This window comes from Akebia trifoliata, chromosome 16, assembly GCF_017979445.1.
Source record: "Akebia trifoliata isolate Shusen 1 chromosome 16, ASM1797944v1, whole genome shotgun sequence".
Lineage (NCBI taxonomy): Eukaryota > Viridiplantae > Streptophyta > Magnoliopsida > Ranunculales > Lardizabalaceae > Akebia > Akebia trifoliata.
Genome location: NC_141390.1, coordinates 19,080,958 through 19,107,428, shown reverse-complemented (window position 1 = coordinate 19,107,428; position 26,471 = coordinate 19,080,958). Strand labels below are relative to the sequence as shown.

The following is a 26,471-nucleotide window of genomic DNA, read 5'->3' as shown; positions in this document are numbered from 1 at the left end:
AAATGTCTGTTTCTAAACATTTCCCATATATATATAACCCACCAATGAAAATAATTAGAAATTATTATTATTTTTGTTTAGATTTCTATTCGTTGAATTTAGTATTTTTTATGATTCTAATCACTAGGAAACAACATTTGAAGTCGTTTGAATGAGTTATAATGCTTTGTCCTGGTGAAAAAATAACTTTGAACCAAACTTACAATACAAAATTTATGATCAAACTTATTTTTTATTACAAAATTTTGTCAATGAAGAATTTATCAATAAAAAAAGAAAGAAAATTACAAAAAAAAAACTGAACATTCATGATCAAACTTATTTTTTATTACAATTTTTTGTTGAATTTGATTGAACAATTCATTAAGTCTTGTTTTAAGATATTTTTATAAATATTTAATAAAAATAATTTTAAATATTGAATAATAATAATAAGTGCACATAAATAAGGGACATAAATTATATTTAAAACATATTTTTAGTAAGAAAGGGAATTCAAGAATGACATTTATGTAAAATGATGGGGACACAATTGGTATTTGTATGAGATAAATAATGAAATAGAGATCATCTCTATTTATTTTGTCTTGATCTTAAAATCTAGAGATGTAAATAGTGATTTATAGGGTTTGACAGAAATTTAGAGACTGGTTAGAACTAGGTTTGGAGATCTCTATATTTAAATATAAAGATATAGAGCCCGGTTGGAGTTGCTCTTATGGGTCTCTTTATCTTGTCTCTATTTTGGCATATTCTCTAATTATAGAGGTGATTCTCTAACCTAAACGAACTCCAACGGATTCCAACTTCTAAATCACTATTCATGTATCTAATTCACTATTCACATAATAAAAAATAATAAACTTGTCATTGGCAACCAAACTTTATTTGTTACACCCCAATTTAAATATTAAAAAAAAAAAAATTGAATATTCACGATCAAACTTATTTTATATTACAAATTTTTGTAGAATTTAGTCGAACAATTGTTTAAATCTGAGTTTTAAAATATTTTTATAAATATTTAATTAAAAGAATAAAAAATGTTGAATAATAATAATTAAAAATAAATAAGGGATAAAAATTATATTTAAATATAATTTTACTGAAAAAGGGAATTAAGAATGGTATTTATGTAAAATGATGGGAACACAATTACTATTTTGTTCAAGATAAAATAGTGAAATAGAGACTATCTCTATTTTTTTTTTTTTTGGTTCATCTCCAATTCTAGATATGTGAATACTGATTTAGAGGGTATGTCAGAAATTAAGAGACCGGTTGGAGTTGGGTTCAAAGATCTCTTTCTCTCTAAATATAAAGATATAGAGACCGGTTGGAGTTGATCTTAGTTTTTTAGTAACCTTAATCTATTCAACCTTGTTTTTGATTCATTGTTTTTCACTTGCTTTAACCCATTGTAGAAAATCTTAGTTTTTTCCATTATTTTACACTTCATCTGGATAAAATCTTTATGTTGAATTGGGGGTTAAAAATACCATTCAGAGCAGGGGAGGCTGATTAGTTATGAAAAGAGAAGCAGGGCTTTTGGGTAGGGGTTGAATTTGAGGACATTTGAGTATTTTTCAACAAGTCAATCAAGAGGACTGTGGTCAAGAGAGGTTTGTCATCAATTTCAAAATCTAGGGGCTATTTCCAATATTCACCAAAAAGTAGGTGCATGTCTAAATCTGCTTTTGGGTAGGGGTTGAATTTGAGGACATTTGAGTATTTTCCAACAAGTCAATCAAGAGGGTTTGTCATCAATTTCAAAATCTAGGGGCTATTTCCAATATTCACCAAAAAGTAGATGTATGTCTAAATCACCCTTAGTGCTTTTAAAAAAAAAGTTTGACTCTCAGTTTGTGGAGATCAGTGTTTCAACAATTTGCTAACCATACTTTCCACATTAAAAATAAAATAAAATAATTTTACTCATCGTGTGATTTTATATAAGAGTCATGATGAATGCATGCGATCTAGTATATAGATAATGTAGTAAGCACGAAGTCATAGATCTTTTTCATCAGGATACACAAGAAAAAGATGTGTGATTCTGTGTTCTTATCACGTCAATCACATAGCAAAATTGCTTGCATTCATCATTATTCTTTATATAATGGGATTATAAATTTATGATGTAGATATTTCTTAAGGTAGTTGTAACCATATCACAATTTTTTTTATTATAAAGAATAATGAATTGTTACATATGCAAAAGAGCATATTATAAAGAACAATGCATCATAAATTGTTACATACGATTGATTGATTTTTTTTAATCCAATGGTCAGCAATGAGAGCCACTGACTGGGTCCCAGCAGTAGTATGGTAGGGTCCTGAGACAGGTGGGGGTAGGTTTGTCCTTCAACGACTTGGCTCATATTGTATTTTAGATGTGAGAGAGATTAAATGATATTGTACGATTGTCAACATTAGCATTCAATACCTCAACCAATCAGCTACAGCTATTACTTTTCTGAAACACGTTTTAAAATAGAATTAATTCAAATAGGATGAAAAAGGGTCGTGATATTTATGATGCATTACTAAGAAAGAGTTGTCACAGTTTACGTACTTTCTCATGCAAAAATAAATCACCATTACATTAAATAACATAAAATACTTTGTCCAATCAACAAAAAGAAAAAAGAAAAAAAAATACAAAAAACGCACATTTTTATTTATTTTTTTGATATAAAAATAAAAACACAGACACATTTTGATAGAATGAATTATTCATAATTTTAGGTAAACTTTAGTGACTGGGTTTTTCTTGCTTTTTAGTGACGACCACCAGCACCAAAACCACCTCCAGCACCAAAACCACCTCCAGCTCCAAAGCCTCCTCCACTACCCAAACCTCCTCCACCACCACCACCAAAACCACCTCCACCTCCAGCTCCACCAAGCCCTCCACCAGCTCCACCACCAGCACCAAAACCGCCTCCAGCACCACCACCAGCTCCACCTCCAAGTCCCCCACCTGCTCCACCACCAAGTCCCCCACCTGCACCACCACCTAGTCCACCTCCTCCTCCTGCACCACCACCAAGTCCCCCACCTGCTCCACCACCAAGTCCACCTCCGCCACCTGCACCTCCACCAAGTCCACCTCCTGCACCACCACCTAAGCCTCCACCTCCTCCTGCACCACCACCAAGTCCACCTCCTGCACCTCCACCTAAGCCTCCACCTCCTCCTGCACCACCACCAAGTCCACCTCCACCTCCTGCACCACCACCTAGGCCTCCTCCTCCACCTGCACCGCCTCCAAGTCCACCTCCTGCACCACCACCAAGTCCTCCTCCTCCTCCTGCACCACCTCCAAGTCCACCTCCTGCACCTCCTCCTGCGCCACCACCAAGTCCACCTCCTCCTCCTGCACCTCCACCAAGTCCACCTCCTGCTCCTGCACCTCCACCCAAGCCTCCTCCTCCGCCTGCACCACCACCAAGGCCTCCTCCTCCTCCTAGACCACCTCCTGCACCACCACCAAGTCCTCCCCCTAAACCTCCACTCTTACCAAACCTACGGTGTCGATAAATTCCATTCCCTAAACCACCACGACGTCCAAAATAGTGCTTATCATCACTAACACTACCCTTAACATCATTACCAACAACAATGTCGTTCACAAGAAAAACTACAAGAACAAAAACAGCAACACAACGACCAAAACTCATCTTACCTAAAACAAGAAAACAGAGTTGAAGAAGTTGAGCGTTTTGTTTAAGGATATATGAACCACAACAATGGTGGTGTAAGGTATTTATAGGAGAAGAATAATAGCTTTTATTACACAATTCCTCTCACCGACTACAAGCATAAAATGAATTTGATCTCATCTGTTAATGGCCCGAATTTAATTCTCAACTGCCCATCAATCAAACTATCAAGAGTGCATTGTGTGTGTTTGTTGTGTGCTAGTACTGTTTTGACTAAAGAGTTCTTGAACTCTATCCATTAAATACAGAATCAAATGGATCCAGTTGGCAGATGACAACAACAGTGGTGTTGAAGCTTCCTCTCTAACCAATTGACGTGCTCTCATTCAATGCTCTCTGTGCTCCCATAAATGTCACAACTCACAACTAGAAATGCGCGTAGTTTTAAAACACCTCAAAACATGACCGAGTCGACTCATTTAGCATGAATTTCCCAGAATCCATTTACTAACCCTAGTCAATTTAGCAAATACCAAATTCGAGCTAAACAAATATTAAAACTAATTTTATTTTGGAACGGACTAGTTGCACACCAACTTTGAAAAGAAACTTTTATTTTTTAGTTTTTATAATCTCTATTGTAACCTACTAGTTGCACTATTATTGGTAAAATTAAAATTTTGGGTTATTCACCTTCTTGTGACTTTGTCTTCTATGTAAATTGTAAACATGCTTGTCATGTGATTGAGTATTTCTTACAAAAAAAAAATATTGAACTAACAATAATTTAAGTGAGCAGGATTGAAAAAGAAGGAAAAAAAAAAATGGAGTGCAATATTTTCATTTTAATTTTGAGTGCAATAATCCAAAGAGTCGAGATCCCATACGGTGTAGGGGTGCACTCTGAATCGGGTAAATCAGATAACTGAACCAATCCAAAGAATTTTGGATTGGATTGGTTCTGATTGAGCATGATTTGGTTTGGGTATGGATTGTTAAAAAGAAAAAAAAAAATTGATTGATTTTGTTTGGTTCCCGATTAGGGGTATAATAGATTCATACCAATCTGAGAACCAAACCAATTTTTATATTTATTATAATATATTGGTTTTCTTGTTTTATTTTACAATTTTTTTACGATTTTTATTTTTAATGTGTTATGCGTGATGCGTTGTTTATGTTGAAATAATAAGTATGTTGATGCTCGTTTAATATTTATTTTGCTTAGTTTTAAATTTTAACTATTTTAATTTTACTATTAAAAATAATAAGTATGAGAACAGAGTACCGCTCCGAACCAAGGTTGGGTTGGATTGGTTCGGTTCGATAGGGTAATTGGATTGATTCTGTTCCAAATTTGTAGAACCGATCATGTTTGGTTTGATTCCGATTTTCTACGTGGCACAATTTGATTAGGAAATAAACACATTGGACTGCGTGAACACTTGATTTGGAGTATAAGGTATTTTAAACACCAACTAAAGTGTGACACGTACACACGTAACCTATTTTATAAGATGGGACATCATATTAGATCTTGAGTCTAGTCCAAAAGGAAAGCAAATGGAAATTTTAAGTGCAATTGGTAGTGGGTGGTGTGCAACTAGTTGATCCCTTTTATTTTATACATTAATAACAGAGAATTATGCTAAACTGACTAAAAAAAGTCGTTCAACTAACGTGGAATGTGCATAAAACCATAGACTTTTGTGCGTAAGATACACAAGGGAAAAGAGTTGTGATAAACTATCTCAAAAAAAAAAAAAAAAAAACTTAACTGCTATGGCATGTGCACAAAATCATAGGTTTCCTCGAGATACGTAAGGGAAATAATCTATGGTTTTGTTCATATTCTGTGTTGGTGCCTTTGAGTCATCTTATTATTATTTTAATATATATTATTGGTTGAGCCCGAGTAATTAAAGAAGGGTTACATTAGGTAGGCAGATGGTATCAAGTTTAAAATCTCGTTCGAGACCGAGACGATTCGTCCAATTCGTTTCGGTATCATCCACCAATGAGATGAATAGACAAGTCATCTCAAACCTGATGTATTCCTCAAAATTTCGTCCATTGTGGAATGAGATGACTCGAACAAATCGGTAGATAAGACATCAAAACAAAATTTAAAACCATCACTACAACAAAATTGGACATTAGGAACGGTTTATAACCTTTCCTAAGACACTTTGAATGGTTGATGAACCATTTCTGATCGAGGCGTCGTTAATGAAATTAAACGGTTGCAAGCCATTCTAGATCTCAGGATTTGGAACGACTAAAAACCATTCCAAAACTCAGCGTTTGGAACGGCTTAAAACCTTTCCAAGTTTGAAAGCACTAACAAAAAAAACACCTTAAACATCGCTTTAAAATTCGATGTCTATAAGACTGATGTCCTAAGTTTGAGACTTTAGACATCAGTTACAAACTGATATCTAAAGTGGTCATAAACCGATATCTAAACTGTAAAAAAAAATTAATTTTTATTTTTTAATTTTTTTTCTACGCACCTATTACATGCAGTCAAAATAGACCTAAATAGAGAACATTAAGGTTCTCTATTACATTTATTTATACACAAAAAGAGTTACAATGAGTCATGATTTACAAAATTACCAAATACTTCACCATCAAAATTACAAAATGTTGTAAAACATTACAAACAAATCGTAATCGTCCCTCATTTGGAGATCCACTACCACCAACAAGGGCAGATTTACAGTGGGGGCAATTGCCCCCATAAGAATTTTCAAACCTTCTACGGAGTAATGAGCTATTGCGACAGATAATAGTCGTGAATAAAGAAATCTAGTGCTATTGCCCTCGCAATTTATTTTACACTCTTAATTGCCGCCTCAAAAAAATTTCCATTGTTATGTTGCTCCCACAAAAAAAATTACAATCTTTGTTGCCCTCACAAAAAAATTTCCACTCTTAGGTTGCCCCCACATGTGTAAAATCCTGGCTCCGCCCCTGACCACCAAGGCAGCCATTTCTAGCATTCCTATGTACAAAATCATCCAGAACATTTAATATCATGAAACCTTGAGTAAAATCCAAACTATGAGCCACACATGTGTACATGTTCGATACGATATCTTCAAGCACAACAGAGAACTTGAACTTGTTTTGCTGGAGATGACCAATAGTACATAAGCTTTTTTCTCCACCATACGCAAAGTCCTTTCCAACAAGCTCAGTATCATATATTTCATGAATTCTATTGATCACTCTTCTCACGATACCTTTCCCATCAATGGGTCGACCATCATAACCTGCTCCAATGAAGATGAAAGAATAAGACTATCATTAGATGAGGGAATTATCAACTTTAGCATCAAAACAATCCAAAATAGAAGACATTGAGAAAGACAGATACATACACTACTGTAGTGGAAAAATAGAGCCATCTCTATTAGTAGTATTAACTCTAAAATGATTGGTTAGCATTTTGATGGGGTTTGCTCTTAGTAAAAATTGGTGTGGCAATAGAATATCAAACAACTCTCCTTTCTGTCTTCTCTGGTGTGTGCATGGAGTTGTGAAATTTAAAAGAAATCAACTCACCCCCGCTACTTGATATCCCATGACTCTTTCTCTTGAATGGGTAAAATACAAAAAGTTTATATTTATATTCTTTCACCATATCCTCAACCAAATGAAGCAAACCAACCATGGAAAAATAAACCTACATTGTGTCTTCACCGTTAGGATGACTTTTTCTCCCTTTTTCATCGTTTTTACAACTTTTGACAGTGCGGGGCAGAAATGTACTGGATGAGACAACCAAACCAAGTTTAGAGGAGAAAATATGATCAGATGCTTCTTTCAAATATTCTTCAGAAAGAACTGGAGATTCTTTATAAAAAAATTTATTTGATTTGAACCAGACCAAGTTTATTATCAAAACCAGTTGGATTTGGTAACAAGTATGATTAGAAACCACTTATATAAGGCTTAAAAATGTAATTAGAAAATATTGAGGATGAGATCAGAAAGAATTGGGAATAAATTGACAAATAACCTTATTGAAATTTCAATTCTTAAATAATTTAGCTACTACATATAGATGAGTACTATACTCATATTTACACTCGCATTGATCACAATATAGAATTTTCTTCTCTGTGACCAATTTGGTTTATCAAGTAGAACACATCAAATATCTAACTCCTTTTATGCATCCAAATTGTCTAATTTGACTACTATTAAAGAAACCAAACGATACAATAGAAGAAATTACATGCACCTTCATTTAAATCTGTCGACTTGTTTAACACCTCCTTTCCAGTTTGCCACATGAAACTCTTTTGAGCCCATCAACCCATTAATGTTTGGTCTATCAACAGTTGGCCAACGTGACAATCCATGTGGGTCCAACGATGCTTAGTAAGATTTGAAATTTAGTTAATCAGGCTAAGCTAAATCCTTAGAAATTGGGCTGTTTTTTGTCTGTCTATCCAATCACTAAGTGAAAACTGGAAATTTTGACAGCTTAGGATGGTCGAAATTCTTGATATTCCTAAATTGGACGGCTTAGAGCTGTTGAATTTCTCTCATCCTTCGTTAATTTGACAGTTTCGGCCCGTCGAAAAAAAATATTTGACAATGAAAAATTTGACGCCAATTCAACCTCTTAGTCCATCAAATTTGGGTTTTTTTCACATTGTAAATTGGGTCAAATCTTCAGGGTCTTGTTTACCAAAAGAAAAATGCTGAACTGATTTTGTTCGACACTGTGCTGACATGGTAATGTGCAGAAAACCATTGATTTTTCCTCGAGATACAATGAAGGTTTTCCGCACACTGCAACATCAGTACGGTGTCCAACAAAGTCAGTTTACAAAAGACTTACAATAACTGACTGCCTAACCCCCAAGATTGATGAGACGATCAAGACCTTGAGTTTGAATCCCCCCTTAAGAGTATCCTTAGGAATTTATCCCAAAAATTATAAGTTGCTTTGTTTTTCTGCTTGCCATTAGTTTGAAAACGCATCGATATCTCAAATATTCATCTATATGTCTAAATTACTCTTTTATTTTATGTAAAACAGATGTTCTTGGAGAGATCTAGTCTAACCAACCGATTGATCACAATCCAAGTGTGGATAGAAGTTCTTTCCATGTCAATGTGGTAGGAAACTGACACCAGGTGTAGTTATTACCAAGCACTTGAAGATGCCACTAATAATACCGTTTAGACAAACAAATCAACTTAAATTGATGATTATAGCGATTTAAACCTATGATTTCAGCTCACCAAAATGTCATGGGGTCACTCGTGTGGCACGAAACTCATGTATGTCTTTTGTCCATGCTTTGTGCATTGCACATCTAAATCAACTTGATTGAGGGTTAATTGGGCATCTTCCCTGGGATATTGAAATATTATGGCAAAATTTTATTTTTTAAGCCCAAAAACCATCACTTTTCATCCCAAATTTGTTAAGAGCTCTAATCTTCAATCTTGAGTAAAAAGCCCCTTCATTTTTCTTCTCAAAATCAATCATCTTCAAGCTCATGAGTAAAATATTTTACTCATATCTTCAACCTTAAGATTTATCTACTTCAACCTTCAAACCTCAAAAACAAGATAGGATTTTTTGGGAAATAGAAAACGATGAAATTTTGGATAGAAAATTAGGATTTTACCTGAGAAGATAGACATAGACTTGACATGAATATTGCTTATCACCCACCTTAGAATTAACCAATTAAATTCGCAGGAGTAAAGTAAGGTTCAAAATGTTGGATTGAAGATGGGGTTAAATATATTAGAAATAATTTACTATTGAGGTTGAAGATAAGATTTTTTAAGAGAAAAATCATTGATTTTTTTGCTTGAGTTTGAAGATGAGAGCATTTAGATCATTTTCATTAGTTTTACTGGAGAAGACTGAGGAGGTCAAGGAAGGTACAGCAAATATCCATCAAAATTAATGGACTTTATTGATGAAAATATGTCCCGCCCCAATTTTTAGGGACATTAGTTGTTCTATCTGTCTTCTTGGGAATGGAGTTCATCACCAAACTATTTAGTTGTTGGGCAATTTTTTTTTTTGATTTAATGAATTTGGGGGTCCAATGAAAGGCCAATCTTTTTATTGGGTTTCTGGGCTCACAATGCCTAACATAAATCACTTAGATATCTAGAGTTCTTTTTAAAGTTTTAGCTTTTTGTAGTTTTAAGGCCTTTTCTTTAATGTATGGGGATTGTAGAAAAATTGTGTCATTTACACAATTTTTTTTCTCTGAAATCACCACTAATTCAATCATTTTATTTTGGGCCTCAAGAACTAGAATATAAGATCGTAGAACCAAACATGTAAAATAGGATATAGTACCCAAACATAGTCAATGCTTCAATAGAAAATGGAGAAAGAATAAATCAATGCAAAAGAACTCACAATTCCCTCATCTTGGAATCATACTGACAAGTATCAAAATGTAATCCAGCCATGACTACACAAAGCAGGTGAAGTTTAGACAAAATTTAGCTAATACAAACATATCATCCTAGTAGTTATGATATATCAAAAATTATAAATGAGCCATGCAAATTCATTATCCAATATCGAAAACCAAGGAAGATAACAACGATTTAAAACAAGCAAAGGATAGACTAGAATCAAGGGATTAGAAAGGTTGAAACAATATTTCACTATTTTTTCTTTCTAATGTAAATTAACATTAAGAATGTGGACAATGTACATAGTAATTTTGGTAGCTATCTACTTCAAAGTTTTCTTCATGTACCACAAATTATTAAATTATGAGGTAGAAGAGTTGTTATAAACACATGTTAACATTTGTACACCTTGATACAAGATTTCTAACCTGCTAATCTCTTGTCCAATCCTCGTATAAACAGATCCAAAATTTGGTTGGTTCGAAAACATCCCTAAAATGTAATCCAAGATAATAATTTGGGAATGAATAAAAAAATAAGCAACTAACAATAAGAAATATTGATCTTGCTGATTTGAAATACACACAAAGTTACAGTGGAAAAACACATCAATCTTCCCTTCTCCAAGAACATCAAAGGTGGCAATTAATGGCGCACCTCTGATTATATGTAGCGCAAGCTTCAAAACTGCCCATTGACAGAGTTGAGACTAGTATAAGATAGATTAGATAAATAGATTGGGTTGGGCAATAAAAATAACAAGGAAGAAAGTAAACTACTGTGAAATGCAATAATATGTCCAGATAAAATGTAACACTAAAGACCCAAAATAACTTTAGAGTTCCAATTATAACGATGGCACTACGTCATAATGCGCCAAAAAGACTGCCCTTACAGTTGGAAAAAGAGTCGTTTTAAAAGGAGTGGTCTTTTAAAAACAATAGATCAAAAAAGTCGGAAAAAAACGACTGTCTTTGACAATCGGAAAAAATTATAGAAAAATAGGGATATAGCGATGGTCGTCGACCGTCGCTATAGGGTATTTTTCTTTTCTTTTTTATTTATTTATTTTACACCTGCCCCCCTCACATGTTGTTAAATATTGGAGATACCCCTATGTTTTGACATAGATGACCTAGACCCCAACTAACAACATGAAAAGACCCAAATGTCCCTCATCTTCAACTTTCATAAATCTAACAATTTTCGGAACCACCTGCTGTAAAATTATCTAGTTTTAGATGGTAAAATCAAACAATTATGCAAATCTAACATGATCCCATTTAGATCCATCATCTGATGACTCCACACCCATCACCCTTGGCAACAAATCACCAACTTCACAAGTCAATCTCATACAACATAAATCCATCTTAGGTTTTTTTTTTCTTTTTTCTTTTCTTCTATTTTCTTTTATTTGCAAAGCAACAAATCCATCCTAAGTTAAACATGGAAAATAAATAATCTTGTGTAATAAGCTCCTCAAATTAAAGAATTTATAAGGATGACTAATTAAAATTATACAAACCCGATCCACCAGCTAAACGATTTAAAGTTGCCAAGACTTCCTGTCTAACTGAACGTTGTAACTCCAGTTGCATGTCCATGCACGCTTCCAACATCCTCTGCATGAGGCTCATCCTTTGTTGAAACCTGGGCATGTCTGCCCTCAAATCACAAAGAATAATTCTGAAATGGACAAATATACAATCCATTAGAGGCAATCCCATTGAAACAATAGTTTTATGCATGGGTGGGAGTCCTGACTGCAGTGTAGCTTCATTAGAACAATTAACAAGAAATTACTTTTGATGATAGGATATTGAATTGCCTTAACCCAAAGCAAAATATAACCAAAGTTATAGTTACTTTTGTACTTTGGAATCTGCTCTTATACTGTGTGTACGGGGTACCTTGGATTCTCTTGGTTCTTTTGATTTTGCACACGCAATCCACTGTTCACCTCCATTATTTGAACATGTTCTAGCTTTAGTTTCTCGTTCTCAATCTCCTGTTGTGAACCACAAATACATACAAATTAGTTGCAAAAACCAGGAAACAGCTAATAGAGGTCCCAAGATACAAAAGAGATGCTGACATTTGCAAAAACCAGTTCCTTCATCTCTTGACTAAGGTTCTTGTGGGCGAGAATTCTGCTCATGCATAAATCTCAGCAACTCACTTCCAGAAATCTGTTGTAGCCAAATTAGATCTTTATACCACATGCTACAATATTTATGAGAAGATGGATGGAAATTGCTCCACTGTATCCATTTGGTGTTCAGTTTCAATTAACCACCATACATGTAAGGGAACAATCATATATCTATGCTTTAATAATGTAGTTGGAGGGTTTAGATTACTTTAAATAGTTTAACTATGAAATCCATTGTTCTCCTCTAAAAGAAACCAATTCCAGCAAAGAGGAATAATGTGGAAGTAAGATTAACATAGCAGTATAGTATCCACAGTCATAATGTACATTTTAGAGTAAATTACTCTTTTGTGAGCTAAATATAACGAAATTCCAATTCGACTAACTGTTCATTTTAATTCCCCAAACATAATGTACGAGATGGCAGGTTTTTCAAGTGACAATCTTGCTAAAAAGTAGTGAACCTGTGAGATAGCCACTTGAAACCTTTGAGATTGTCACTTTAACCTACGAGTTAGTCACTTAAAAAACCTGTGAAATCGTTGTTCACGCTTTGGGAATTAAAATGAACAGTGATCTGGAATCGAAATTTCGTCAAAAGTTGATACTCAAGACATCAGAGTTGCATTGCAATATGTCAAAAAACTGAGCTATGAATCGAAGCCTGAAGTTCAAGTAATGAGTAAACCTTCAATATAAAAGTTCTAAATACAGTATTAAAATAATTCATATGCTTGGATTTTATAGATGACCTTTAAAAAGTACACATTCACACAATGATTCATATGCTGGAAAACAAAGTATATAGCTGGAAGAGACAAGCACGATAAACTTACTTTAAAAACAGGGCAATCAAGTGTTAGTGTTTCATATTCTCCTCCTTCACCGCATACATTTATACCATAGAGCCTGCAAGAACCTAAAGAAATGAAAACCCCTATTTATGGCATAAAACAAATAATACAATCCAACTTGACATACTCTTTCAATTGATGCAGATGGTGCTGCAGGTATGCATTCTGTTTTCCAAAGTCTTTAGAAAAAAACTTCGATGATAATAAGCGTTATATAATCAAGTAACACCTTACCATGAGTCAAAATTAAGAAATTTGTATCTTACCTTAAGAGTCATTAAGCCCCAAAAGATGGGAAATAATATCTTCTCCAATATCCAAACAATTGAAAATAAAGAATTAGAGTCGAACTTGAATAGATCTGAGCACTAAATGATCTGAAAATAATAATTTCAAGCCGATAGTCATGCTAGACCAAACTTCTGTCAGCCTTGAGAGGAAATCATGTCCTACATTACAGAGAGAGTATCCACATGGGATCTTTTTCTTATTGTGTGTTTTAGAATATAATGGATTTTTGAATTCAATAAAACAAAATCATGGCATTATTGCAATAAGTTAGTCTGCTAAAGCGGGTTGCTAATTATTTTGACTCGTTCAAGGAAATACAAACATATAAATAAGAATTGCAACAAAGTATCATCACAATTTGCATTTGAGTTATCTAAGGAAAAGCAAAACAATGGGGGATTTTGGATAATATTGTAGCCTAGTCGGTTTTCAAATAAATATGGCGAGAGGAACAAGTGAATATCCATACCTTGCAACCTCAACTTGCCTCTTGGCTTGCTCAGGAATCTCAGAAAGCTCCCTATAATTGTTCTTGTCAGAGAAGAGGTTAGTGGTTTCCGGTAGTTGAAGACCATGTAGAGTCCTTTGTGCAAGGGCCCTCAGAGCTTCTCTTTCCTCTTTCCCATAATCTTTCTTGGTGGTGAAGGCAATCTGTTTTCATAAATAAAACAATACAATTATTAGACAAAAGCCCCACTCATACTTCAAGTTTACAAACACAATGTCTAAAAACAAAGCACTTTTCATAAGGGAAATGAAAGCAGAAAGATACCTTCTTTTCTAGGAAGTTATCCCAAGCTTTTCCACTTAGGATGTATCAGGTTAAGAATTTGAACAAGTCAAGTGGAATATAGGTTACAATACTGTAAAGCCAGATGACTCCAATCCCCCCCAACCAATGCCCTTAATCCTTGCAAAACCCCAATCAGCATACACAGCTATCAGCATCACGACCTAGTAATTATCAAAATAGTTAAACATTGTGGGTCATAGCATGCTGCTTCTTTTCTACCATTGTAGGGTAAAATAAACAAATCTATATTCAGTATAACAGAATTTACACTGAAATAATTTACCTATCATGAAACATTGACCTATTCTCAATTCCCCCAAGAGCAATGAATAAGCAAGTCAGTAATCAACCTTTTATACACTTAATAATACATACATATTTGTGAACAAAGTTTTAACCCCCTTTGTTTACTTGTCTTACAGGAAGGAAATTCAGAAACTGTTGTCTTACAGGAAGGAAATTCAGAAACTGTTCTTATGTTTGTCGATCTTATCCGATTCAAGTTTCAAGTTTTCTCAACTCCCTTGTCATCATCACTCGATAAAGAAGATAACAATAGCAACATTTTGTCCATTATGGGTTAGAAGTTTCCGAATGGGGCTGATTTTTTGTGAGGTTGATCACCTCCATCAAAAGTGGTTTACAAATTAATAATAAAAAATTGATGGTCCACGATTCCTCAATGACATGAATAGTTCCAAAAGACTTCATCACGATATGCAAAAAAGTCATGACTCAACATGCCTATTAACCATAGTAACCATAGGCTAAAGCATTATAACATACTGACATTAAGAGAGAGAATTGAAAACTGCAACAATTCAAATGAATGGATGTGCAACTCCTACTAAACCATGAACATACCAAAGTAAGGTTTTAAATAGTACATACTTGATGTCGCTCTTTCCACTTGAGAAAGAATTTGCTGCCTAAGAGTTCAAAAATGCGATCTCGCATTTCATCATTTGTCACAAGCAAACACTTAAGTTTGACAGCGGCATAGAGCCAATACCTGAATTATAGATAAATACTATCAGATTCCAAAAGCTCCCACAACAATTTTATTCTCATATCATTGTCAGGTGGGTGCATCATAAGTGTAATTAGCTAGTAAGGGTAGATGCTCCAGAAATAATCTCAATCAGCTTTGTGATGATCTATGCTTGACGGGTCCCATTAGCAAAAAATCACAAAATAGTAAACAATGATCAATTTCAAGGTCTCCCTCTATATTCATGTTCTTTACTGATTTTTCCTGTTACAATACACATTTTATTCACATTGCATTTGATGATTGATAGAGAGGTGAATGATAGCTATGATGTAGTACTAGTTCTATTCTTTGAAAACAAAATAAAAAAACAGATGTCTATTTAATTGGAAATGTTGATAATTATTTATGGGTCTTGTCGAAGAAAATCTTTTGGTTGTGTCTATATCTCCACCAAAGAAACAACCCAACAACAATCAGAATAAAAGAAACAGATGCAAGACTCGAAGCAAATGCAATAGCTCAGTGGCTTTTCTTGCCATTTGGTTGTGAGTGACGTGTGAGACAGAAGGTATCCATAGCTTAGAATAATCACCCAAGACAAGTTATCAAAGTGGTCTGGAAAGTTTACTATAAAGCAAATTTATAACTATGTGAAATCACCACTTAAAGTGTATGGTGGGAAGGATAGCGACTCAAGACACGGTGGAACAGCTTTCATCTGAATTTGGCCCACAAATTAAAGGGTTTCCAATAATTCTGATAAAGATAGAAAAGAGAGTCGTCAATAACCAACCATAACTTCAAAGACATATGAGTGCTACAAGATTGAGAGAGCGTGGCTTACTTGAAAGTTCTTGTAGATATTTTCGGAATGGAACCACAAAGATTGTTATAAGAAAGATCCCTGTCACGCATGGTCCACATCTGTAAATGAGTGACAATACACACTAAATTGGCAACGATCACATTTCTGTCATTATGCAAATATAAGTTACTAGCCACAAAGTGGGAACTTGCTAAATGCATAGAACCCAGAACACAGTTGGCTTAATTTAGAAAATATCCTCAACTTTGGCATGGATGAAAGCTTAGAAATATTTTAGAACATAACATTTTCCATGGAGAACTTTTATATAATGAGGCTCGGTTTCTAGAAATAAAATCACATAATATGACACTTGATATCTATTTGGTTAGCAACATATATGGTCTAAAAGCAGGGTTTAATCTATCTTAGTTTAACAACCGAGCCAATTCAAGCCAACTCTAACACAAAATGCAGCACCCTTGCTTACTCTTCCCTATCATTGAAGTAAATCCATAAATGAACATACAGATAGAAGATCATTTTCATCAAGATCACCACTACAAAAGAAAATGGTAATTAATAATTAATGGTTGACAAATATAAACTAGTTATAAATAGCTAATGCATACGATGGTCAATACCAAGCATTGTAACGTCTCATTGCGCTCAATAATATTGTTGTGCACAATGTTTATGGCCAATCTAAGAAAGTCATGGTTCTCATTGAGCAACCAAGATGTATCTATGTACCCAACCTGCAGCTATATTAAAACAATAAGCTACTGCATCACTGTCTTACAACATAATGAACCAACAGATAAAAAAAGAAAAAAACCAACAGATAAGATGGCTATGCATAAGCAAAAACCAGATGATTCCTCATTAATTGGTCTTGATCTCACTTCTAAGAAAAGAAAAGGCCGTTGCATTGTCTTAAAAGTGTGAACTAAGAAACTAGCAACCAGTGATGCTCATAGGAAAGAAGATTAAGTTAAAAAGGGACATTCATACTTCATATGTTATAGCTAGAGTAAATTACTATTTCGTAAGCTAAATATAACGAAATTCAAGTGACAATCTCGCTAAAAATTAGCGAACTGTGAGATAGCCACTTCAAACCTTTGAGATTGTCACTTCAAACCTGCGAATTAGTCACTTGAAAAACCTAATAACAATGTAAATGAAAATTGTGGAAGTTCAAGGATATTTTTTCAAAGGTAAACTGGAATTGATACTCAAGACATCAGAGTTGCATTGCAATATATCAAAAAACTGAGCTATGAATCGAAGCCTGAAGTTCAAGTAATCAGTAAACCTTCAATATAAAAGTTTTAAATACAGTATTAAAGTAATTCATATGCTTGGATTTTATAGATGACCTTTAAAAAGTACACATTCACACAATGATTCATATGCTGGAAAACAAGTATATAGCTAGAAGCGACGAGAACGATAAACTTACTTTAAAAACTTAAGTGGTTAAATTGCGTTACTCAATTCAAGTGAACGGTGAACAATGAAAGTGACTGACAATAGGACTGACTTTCATACTGTGATCTGGCTTAGGTGTTGTACCAACTCTATGGCCACCACTACCTAATTTGATCACGTAAAAACTTAAAGATTGTTAACCACCAAATGAGACTATCTACATATTGAGTAATCTAAATCATTCATAAAGGAACCACGACTAGACTAATCTAGTCATCTCTCCTTTATCCTAGTACCCCATTAAATATTACATGAGATTGTGCCAGATAACTTAGGTGTCAGTAATACCTCAAATGTAGCACCAAAATATGATAGACCCATGATAGATCGGTTACAAAACATCATAAACCAGATTGTGGCATGACACAAATTTTAACCATTCAAAGTTGAAGCCACGAGATAAGGATCCTTCTTCATATGTAAAGAAACGTACTACAAAATTATTGAACCTAAAACTAGCATATATCTTGTAGGAACTGCATCCAAAAGTAAGAAAGCTAAAATTAGTCAGTTATTTTATAGATTTTCTTTTTCTTTTTTGCATAGAAATTAACAAGTAAAAGCTTTGCCAACTTGTTAAATTATGATTTGTAAACATCCGTCTCCTCCATCTAAACAAGACAAACACCCCTCTAAACCAACCAACCAATCCTTTCACCTATAAAAAATGTGAAAGTGCTAGCATTCTGATCACAATCTACAAACTTGATTGCAGTGGAAAATTTAGCAGTATAATATATACCCTGGTCTTATTCAACTAAAATTAGGACTTGAAAAGCTTTTCCTACTTCAAATTCTGCATCATGAACAAATAACCTATCATGATCTGAAAATCTTTTTAGTATTCTTCTCTAAATAGCAAACCATCCCTTCGTATGAAAATCTTTTAAGGATAGAAATAAAGGGTATAGGGAAAGTCTGATTTAATTAGTTTGGGCATATTAGAAATAATGGGTAATTGTTTCTGAAATACAAAACATATACAGACGACAAAGTTTCCCAATGAATTGAACAACTTCTAACATGAATTAAATCAAGAAAGTTCTTGTATAGCAATAAATGTAATAAAACAAGTCCGCAACATTCAAATTCCACATGAATTACAAACATTAGAACATTACATTTGAAACATGAAAACTCATCCAGACGGAGAAGCAAAAGATATATTTATAATTTTAGCTCCAAGAACAGTTCTGTGAGAATTTACTGTATCAAGCCAAATAAATAAAACATAAATTAAAGTTCCCAGATGTTGCATAACTTTGGATTAAAAGGATCAAAAACCAAAAGTTCACTCCAAGAACTAAATCAGATAATCCAAAACATAGAGGATATAGCAAATCAGTACATCCAAGTAATAGTGAGTAATCAATCAAGCTATTATCCTAAATAAATTATTAAAAGAAATTAGATTCAACCAAAAAAAACTAGAAATTACAGGATATAATTTAAGATAATTAACAAAAATACTCAATTTCAATCCACTCTGAGAATTCTAGAATTGCAAATATCATTAGTCACAAATCATGAGGAAAATAAAAAAATAAAATCCCAAAAAGAGAAGACTGTGAAAGAAAAACAAAACCCTGATTAAACCGATTCAGAACAGGAAATCATAAATTCTCAAAGAAAAACCAATGTTGATTCTAGGTTTTTGTTTAAGATCTTACAGGTTTGCTAACTTCCTTCTCGAAATTGAAGACGAATAGGGTTGAAACAAGTTTCACCTTCTTGAAATCGAAAACTAACAAGGTTGAAACAACCTTCACCATTCCGAAACGAGTTTCACCTTCTTGAAATCAAAGATGAATAGGATTGAAATCGTGGGAGAAACTGATGGGAGAGAAAGAAGATGGGACATTCGTTCCTGTTAGACTGAGAAACTGAAAAGGTTTCTCCCGATTTTTTCGATATAAACCAGCAACTAGAAACGATTTTTTAAGGTTGAAAGAGCGTAAAACGGTCTTTCACCGTTTTTAATAAGAAGTAGGCAACGGTTCTCACATTAGGCTAGTTGAGTAGAAGTAAAGAACTTAGTCCATGAGTGTAAACTTTTCTCGTCATATTGACCCATGCTTGGTACCCTACAAATCATTTGCATTTGCAATTGATTTTCACTGCAAATGTTTTATGATGGAAAATTTACAATTGCTTGATAACCATAAAAAAATCTTTTGTGAAATCATTTCTTATGTTTTGTTGATGGTTGCAATGCAAAAAATTTGTAATGATTTTTTTCGTTAAAACTAAGGTTGCATGTGCAAACACAATTGTATCTGAAGGGTTTATTTGTAATTTAAAATCTTAATTAAAGGGTGATTTTGAATATTACATAGTAAAATTGATATTTTTATAATTTTAAAAGCCAACCAATGTGATTTTAACACCTTGGGATTGCAATTTTCTTGATTTTGACCAAAATGATCCTTATAAGGATTATATGAAGTTTAAATGTTCAAGTAGGGGTATTTTTGGAATTTCAATTTTGGTGCCAAACCACTTCTATTTCGCCTACTCTCTTTATAATAGTAAGGATGAAGTGTGATTTAGAAATGGTCCTTCACTTTTTGGTGAATATTTTATGGCTCCTATGTTTTGAAACTGATGATATGCCTCTCTTGATCTCAATTTTCTTAATAGATTAAAAGATAAAGGTCCAAATACCCTCATCTTCAATCATAGCAAAAAGAAACCCCTTGATTTTCCTTTTGAAAACCAATCACCTAACACTCTTAATTGGTTAAAACTTATAACCCTAATCTTCAACCTCCAAGCCCATAAAAAAGATAGAAATTTTTTTTTTTTACCAGTAAAACAAAGGCATTGGGGCGGAAAAATCTAAGGTTAGTAACCAAGTCACAATATGGATTTAAGAAGGTAAGGGAAAATCAAGAAAAAAAAGAAGGAAAGAACGGGAATAAAATGGATGAAAAAATGATAATTATATAAAATAAAAATATAGGTAAAAAATTATGAAAACATATAGCACACACATATGTATTAGACATTTAGTCTATGAAAAATAAACATTATTAAGTATCTATACATGACAACATGTTTCCATAAATAAATTTACATTTTATGATAAAAAAAAATTTAACCACCGATATATTTTTTTGGGCAAAAGAACATATTAGATAAAATTTAAAAGGTAATAGCATCAAGATACTATCATAAAATCCCACATAAACAACATTTATGAACTAAATCACAAACAACCATAAGACCAAATAAATTAATCATAGGCCAAAAAAGGGGGTTCTTATTATTTTTTTTTCTTTTGAAAAAAAATGTGTCTAAAACATATATTTAAAAAAAAAAGAACGTACTTAAAAATGTAAGACACGTCTTTTTGAATAATTCAATTTTATTTTATTTATATTTTTAGTTAGTAGAGGTACAAAACATGTTTTAAACAAGACCTAGTTTTTTGTTACTATGGTTAAGGGAAGGTAGAAAATGATGACATGAGAAAAGGTTGATGGATTTAAGTTACATTAAGAAAATGGTTGAAGAGCTTTAAGATTTTTTTGTTTTGAAAATAAAAATAACATAGTTTTTTGGAAAGATGAAATGTAAACCCCGAATTTTTACTTCGTATCTCGAGGAAAAAAATAAATAGTGGAATTTTAAGAAAATCTTGAAAGTGGGATTTAGGGGTAAAACTTTAGGATGTTTCTGATCATTTTTAATGGAATCTGACCTCACTATTAGATTCAAAATGATCGAAAAACATAGTTTAGCCTGTAAGCACGCTCAAATGCGAGTCCGAATATAAAAGTTACAAAATCCTCGATTACCAGGTCGGACCAGGTTAAAACAGTGACTTTTTGTTAGAGCAATAATTTTTAAAATTCAATTATACCATTGGGTTCATAACGAAAAATTATTCAACATGGACTATTTATTTGTCATTTTTGGAGATCAGGAAGTCGAATTATCGTCAAAAACGAAAACGACATCAAGTTTAGGGGTCACCTCAGGCCAAAAATGTAATTTTTTGATGGAGACATAATTTGTAGAAATTGACTGTACCATTAGATCAAGAACGAAAAATTAGGCGAAATAGAGTATTCATTTGTCAGTTTTGGAGTCCAGATGGCCTAGTTATCGTCGGTTGAAACAATTGACAAAATATCGATTTCGTCCCAACTTTTATATAAATAAAATTTAATTTTTTTTTATAACTCATCTTCCCCCAACGCGTCATTACAGTCGAGACATATACGGAAAAAAAAAATTAAATTGTTTTTCCTCCGATTTTTCACTTTAGATCTCTCGCAAACGGTTCACTTTCGACGATCGCTGTAGAAGAGAAAAAGATCCGCAGCCTCGACATCTACAAAACCCACCCAACCTTCTTCGTTTCACTTTCTATTTTACCCGATATCGTCAAAAATCATCCGTATTTGGATACGAAAATTTCGAAACTTTGACCTCGAATTTCGTCCGTTTCGGGGTCAAACCGTCTTCCGACGCAGAAGGGAGAAACGTTCGCAGCCTCATTCTCTACATAACCCACCCAAATTCTTTCCGTTTTCTTGTCTTTTTCACCCCGTATAATAAAAAATCAGCCGTATTTTTATACGAAGATTTCGTAACTTCGACCTCGATTTTCATCAGTTTCGGGGTCAAACCATCTTTCGTCGTAGAAGGGAGAAGAGACGAGCACATCGAGGTCTTTGAAACCACTGGGCCAGTTTCAAAAATCAGCCGTTTCGAAGTTCGATCCGTCTCGATTTTCGTGCTGATCGCCTCGATTTTCGCGCCCGTGCTACGATCGTTTCGCCTGAAGATTGTAAGGAACTCTTATTTCTATTAGTAATCATAGATTGTGAAAATTGCATTTAGGATTTTATTGGAAAAATTTGGATGTATTTCCGAAATATAGAATTCTTTGTTTATTTCAAAATTCACGCCAGAAATTGCATGTTTGATATGTTTAATTGTATTTTTAACAAATTATACGTGGGTAGAGTATTATAACGGTTATTTCCATAAATTGGGTCTTGTGCACTGTTCGGACCCCGTTTTGATATAAAATTTGTATTCTTTTTCAATATTATTGATAGAAATAAATTCTATAGTTGGAAAATGTGATTTAATATTCAATGAACTCATTTTGAGTTGATGAATATCAGAAAATGGATGTTTTATTGAAGAGATTGAAAATTATAAAAAAATCGGAAAGAGGGAAAAAAATGTATGAAACGGTAAAATGTCAGAGTCACACCCGAGGGGTGATGTCTGCATTTTACGTTGTTTGTTGTGTGTAGGTTGGTGAACAGATATCCAGGGATAATATTATTGGTTGCATATTTATTTCCTTTCTGTTAGCGCGAGGCGCTGTTTACGTTTCCGTTATGTTATTTATTTTAGGCCGGGTGGCCACACTTGCATGGTAGGAAACTGGATATATATTCTCAACCTTGTATTGTTAATTTCTCTTTTGTTTTCAAATGAAAATAATATATATATGTTGCTATTTTGTGAGCTGTTAAAGGTTTGTGAATGCCTGAAGGGATAGTGCGTCATATCATCCAGAGTGGTGTACTATCCTGGGCTGTACGGTAGGGACCACCAAGCTCATACGTGGTATGGGACGCGTATGAGAGTGGAGTCACAACTGGAATCCGGGTTTATTCCTCTCTATCTTTACCAGTGAACTTGTAATGTAAAGGTGGTCGTATACGAATGGTTTGTATATTTGGGAATCACATGCACGCCTGATAGGTATAGACGAAGATGATTAGTCAGTGATCACTAACAATCTATAGTAGTCGAACGTTCTGACACATCGAAAAGAGACCCATTGCTTACGGTCACGTCAAACGGCCAACCTGAGCCGGATAAATAGTCAACCAAGCGTGGTAAACAGCGATCAGCCACAAAATCAGGAACTAAAAGCCAGAGAAGAATTGTAACATCATGTCCCGACTGGGAGCGATCCAGTCGTGAATCCCAACTCTCTAATTCTAATACTCCACCATTGTGTATTATGTATCTGTTGCTTATTTTGATATATAAAATGAAATGCATGTTTATTGTTTCCATTTGATCAATTAGATTTGTATAAGAAGAGAATGTTATAGTGAGTAATGATGATTGATGTAATGTGAGTTTTAAAATGTTTAGTTGTTCATCCCTGGCTATATGTACCAGTTAATCGTAGTTTATTCTGTAAAATTTTGTTTATTTTAAAATGATTCAGTATGTTTATTCGTTCATGTTAGGAGAGGTTATTGGTAGAAATTGTTGCTTCCTTACTGGGTAACCATTGTTACTCACTATTTCCTTCTCCATTTTTTTAGTCTCAGATTCAGAGCTTGGCGAGACAGGTATAGAGCACGAGTGAAGATCATCTAGTCGGTCAGATAGACAACCAGAGTTCGTCACCTGGTGAGTATTGGGGCTACATCCCCTAGTGGGTCGATTTGTCTAGGAGTATTATAGATTTGTATTGAGCGTTAGGACTCCTGTTAGAGTGAGAAATTTTTGTATAATCCCGTAAATTTTTTCTTCCGCACTCTGATATACCGTATATTATTTGATGTATATAGGCTTCCGCTCGTATTCTATTTTGTTTGTTTATATGCAGGATTGTATGTCGTCTATCAGGTGCAGGTTGAACGCCTTGGAATGCTAACATAAACAGAGGAGACCATGCCGAAATTTCGAGGTGCCACCTACTACCTCGAGATCTGACATGGGGAATTGTGTTAGCGTTCGGCAGGGCGCCACATGAAAACATGAAATTTTTGCTAAAAAATTACAGGGTTTTCTACAAAGGGTTAATCCTATGTTGAAAAGGATGAATTAAAATTGAGTAGATTATAAAATATATCATAGAGATTGATGAGGTCGTAAAGAACTAGATTTAGGAAGAAAAATCAAGGACTTTTGGCAAGTAGTTGAAGATAAGGGCATTTAGGTCTTTTATTAGTCTATTAAGAAGACTAAGGTCAAGGGATGCATGTCATCAATTTGAAAACATAGGAATGATATCTCCAATATTCATCAAAAAATGAGGTAGCATATCTAAATCCCCATAAAAATAAAATATGGAACCATTTTAAGTTATTCAACCTCATCGTAAATTATTTAGATTATAAAAATATCCTTTTCTGGCTACATTAACGAACATATGAGTTACAAAAATATCCCCATCAAGTGTATAGTAACCTGCATATTGGAAAAATACCTATTATCAAAGAAACTATTCAAATTACAAAAATACCTTCAATATTTGTTATAATAACATGCATATAAGTTTACAAAATTACTCTACGATAAAGGATATTTTGTAATAACACAAATGAGGGGTACTTTTGTAATTTTTATATACAAGTAAATGTATATATATTTGATGAGATATATTTTTTGTGAATTCATATGCATGTTATTTTAGCAATAATTGAGGGTATTTTTGTAATTTAAAATTATTTTTGATGAGGGGTTACTTTTTTAATTTCAATATGCAATTTAATGTATCTTTGACGAGGGTTTTTTTTTTTTTTGTTGTAAATTTATGCACATATTATCATTACAAATATTGGCTGTATTTTTTTAATTTGATTAATTTCTTTGATAAAAAGTATTTTTAGTAATTTTCATATGCATAGGTTAGAGTTGAACAATTTCCTAAAGGGGAAATTTTCCAAAACTAACCTAAAAAAAATATTATTTTTGATAAAATTAACCACTTGTTTTTCAAAATTGCAAAATAAAAACTTGAGTATGTTTGAAGAGTCATTTTTGACAACCTCATGAAAAATGATAGTACAAGTGTAGTTTTTCAAGTTACCGCGAAAAACAATCATTTAAGTATAGTTTTTCAAAAGTTTGCATGAAAAGCTACTATTCCAGTGTAGTTTTTCTAAATGAAACTTTTTCCAAAAAACGTATCTGTTGAGTTAACTGTTGAAATATATATTTGTATATTTAAAAAATGCTAAATTTTATTAAGTGATAAAATAAAATTTTAAAAATGTTAAAAATGAAATTAATCTATTATTTTATATTATAATATACTCATTCATATATTAAACTATTTAAATGAATTTTTTCTATTTAGGTTTGATGTCTAATTTCTTAAATTATTTATTACACACCAATTAAAGATTAAACACACACTCTCAATTTCATTGAAAAACTCATATTCAAAAGTGTGTTTGAAAAATACGCTCTGAATGGTAGTTTTTCATGCAAACTTTTGAAAAACTATACTTGAATGATAGTTTTTTATGCAAACTTTAAAATTCTACTATTGAAGTATATGTTTTAGTGATAATTTAAAAAACCTATAATTGGAGTGTAGTTTTTTCATGGTAAGTTGAAAAATTACACTGTCATTTTTCATATGGTACCTTTTTAATTTGCTAAAAATGATTTTTCAATGGTTGTTCAAGGTTTTTTTTTTTTTTTTTTTTAAAAAATGATTACTTTTATTAAAAATAATATTTTATTAAAAAAAATTTTGTTGAAAATTTCCCCTTTCCTATATAATTTGCAATATTTTTGTGTTGCAAATCATTTGCTAATTGTTTTTTAAGAATTTAGGTGATGCATGCAAATTTTTCGCAATACAAATCATTTGCATTGTGCAGTCAAGTACCCGTAAAATTGAATTAAGAAAATTATTTGCACCATACCAAGTAGGGTCTTAATTAATTGAAATTTTGATAGGTAAGAGCCTAGGTTTCTTGAATACAAAGAAGATGATAAAACTTAACATGCCTTATTTACAAGGCACGCAAAATAATAAGTAGAAGAAGAAGAAGAATGATGGTTTAGATACTCTAGTAAAAAAGAAAAGTAATAAAAAAAAATGAACTAGATTCAGTAGTTTAAAGTGATTTAAGGGATAAAGTAGTCGGTGTTTTTATAATAGCGGATTGACAATATGTTAAGTATAAAACTAGTAACAGTAGAAGAGACACTTAAAGATTATTAGTGCTTATGCATGAATATCATTCAATCAATTATTAGTGAAGAGAAGGTATT

At 33.1% G+C, this 26,471-nt stretch overlaps 2 protein-coding genes across 10 annotated transcripts; both read right to left on the bottom strand.

The window, feature by feature from the left end:
- Positions 1-2,585: 2,585 nt before the first annotated feature.
- LOC147382726 (uncharacterized) lies at positions 2,586-3,920 on the bottom strand. Its single transcript, XM_086429419.1, has 2 exons — positions 3,374-3,920; positions 2,586-3,337 (listed from the first exon to the last, which is right to left on the bottom strand). The coding sequence occupies exons 1-2, from the start codon at positions 3,684-3,686 to the stop codon at positions 2,784-2,786; spliced, it is 867 nt and encodes a 288-aa protein (XP_086285545.1). The 5' UTR covers positions 3,687-3,920; the 3' UTR covers positions 2,586-2,783.
- Positions 3,921-6,377: 2,457 nt separating this feature from the next.
- Positions 6,378-19,524, bottom strand: LOC147382725 (AP-2 complex subunit alpha-1-like). 9 transcript variants are annotated; one of them, XM_086428058.1, is made up of 11 exons: positions 19,139-19,517; positions 16,607-16,732; positions 16,014-16,093; positions 15,830-15,925; positions 15,067-15,187; positions 14,155-14,336; positions 13,852-14,033; positions 13,074-13,146; positions 11,996-12,093; positions 11,611-11,771; positions 6,380-6,946 (listed from the first exon to the last, which is right to left on the bottom strand). In XM_086428058.1, exons 9-11 carry the CDS (start codon positions 12,049-12,051, stop codon positions 6,606-6,608), a joined length of 558 nt encoding a protein of 185 aa, XP_086284184.1. In that variant the 5' UTR covers positions 12,052-12,093; positions 13,074-13,146; positions 13,852-14,033; positions 14,155-14,336; positions 15,067-15,187; positions 15,830-15,925; positions 16,014-16,093; positions 16,607-16,732; positions 19,139-19,517; the 3' UTR covers positions 6,380-6,605. The 9 variants fall into 9 exon arrangements, with proteins under 9 accessions (XP_086284185.1, XP_086284184.1, XP_086284183.1 ...); XM_086428057.1 differs by having other exon boundaries at positions 14,155-14,292; positions 19,139-19,513; XM_086428059.1 differs by having other exon boundaries at positions 6,378-6,946; positions 13,358-14,033; positions 14,155-14,292; positions 15,067-15,925; positions 19,139-19,520.
- Between the last annotated feature and the right edge of the window lie 6,947 nt (positions 19,525-26,471).

What these genes read in the sequence shown, in the direction of transcription:
- LOC147382726 (XM_086429419.1), bottom strand. Translation starts at nt 3,686, where the DNA reads ATGAGTTTTGGTCGTTGTGTTGCTGTTTTTGTTCTTGTAGTTTTTCTT. An exon ending in TGGAGGTGCAGGAGGAGGAG is followed by an intron (nt 3,338 to 3,373) that starts GTGGACTTGGTG and finishes GAGGTGCAGGAG; the next exon opens with GTGGACTTGGAGGTGGTGCA.
- LOC147382725 (XM_086428059.1), bottom strand. Translation starts at nt 12,051, where the DNA reads ATGGAGGTGAACAGTGGATTGCGTGTGCAAAATCAAAAGAACCAAGAG. An exon ending in AAGAACCAAGAGAATCCAAG is followed by an intron (nt 11,772 to 11,995) that starts GTACCCCGTACA and finishes TGTCCATTTCAG; the next exon opens with AATTATTCTTTGTGATTTGA. An exon ending in TCGTTTAGCTGGTGGATCGG is followed by an intron (nt 6,947 to 11,610) that starts GTTTGTATAATT and finishes TCATTGGAGCAG; the next exon opens with GTTATGATGGTCGACCCATT.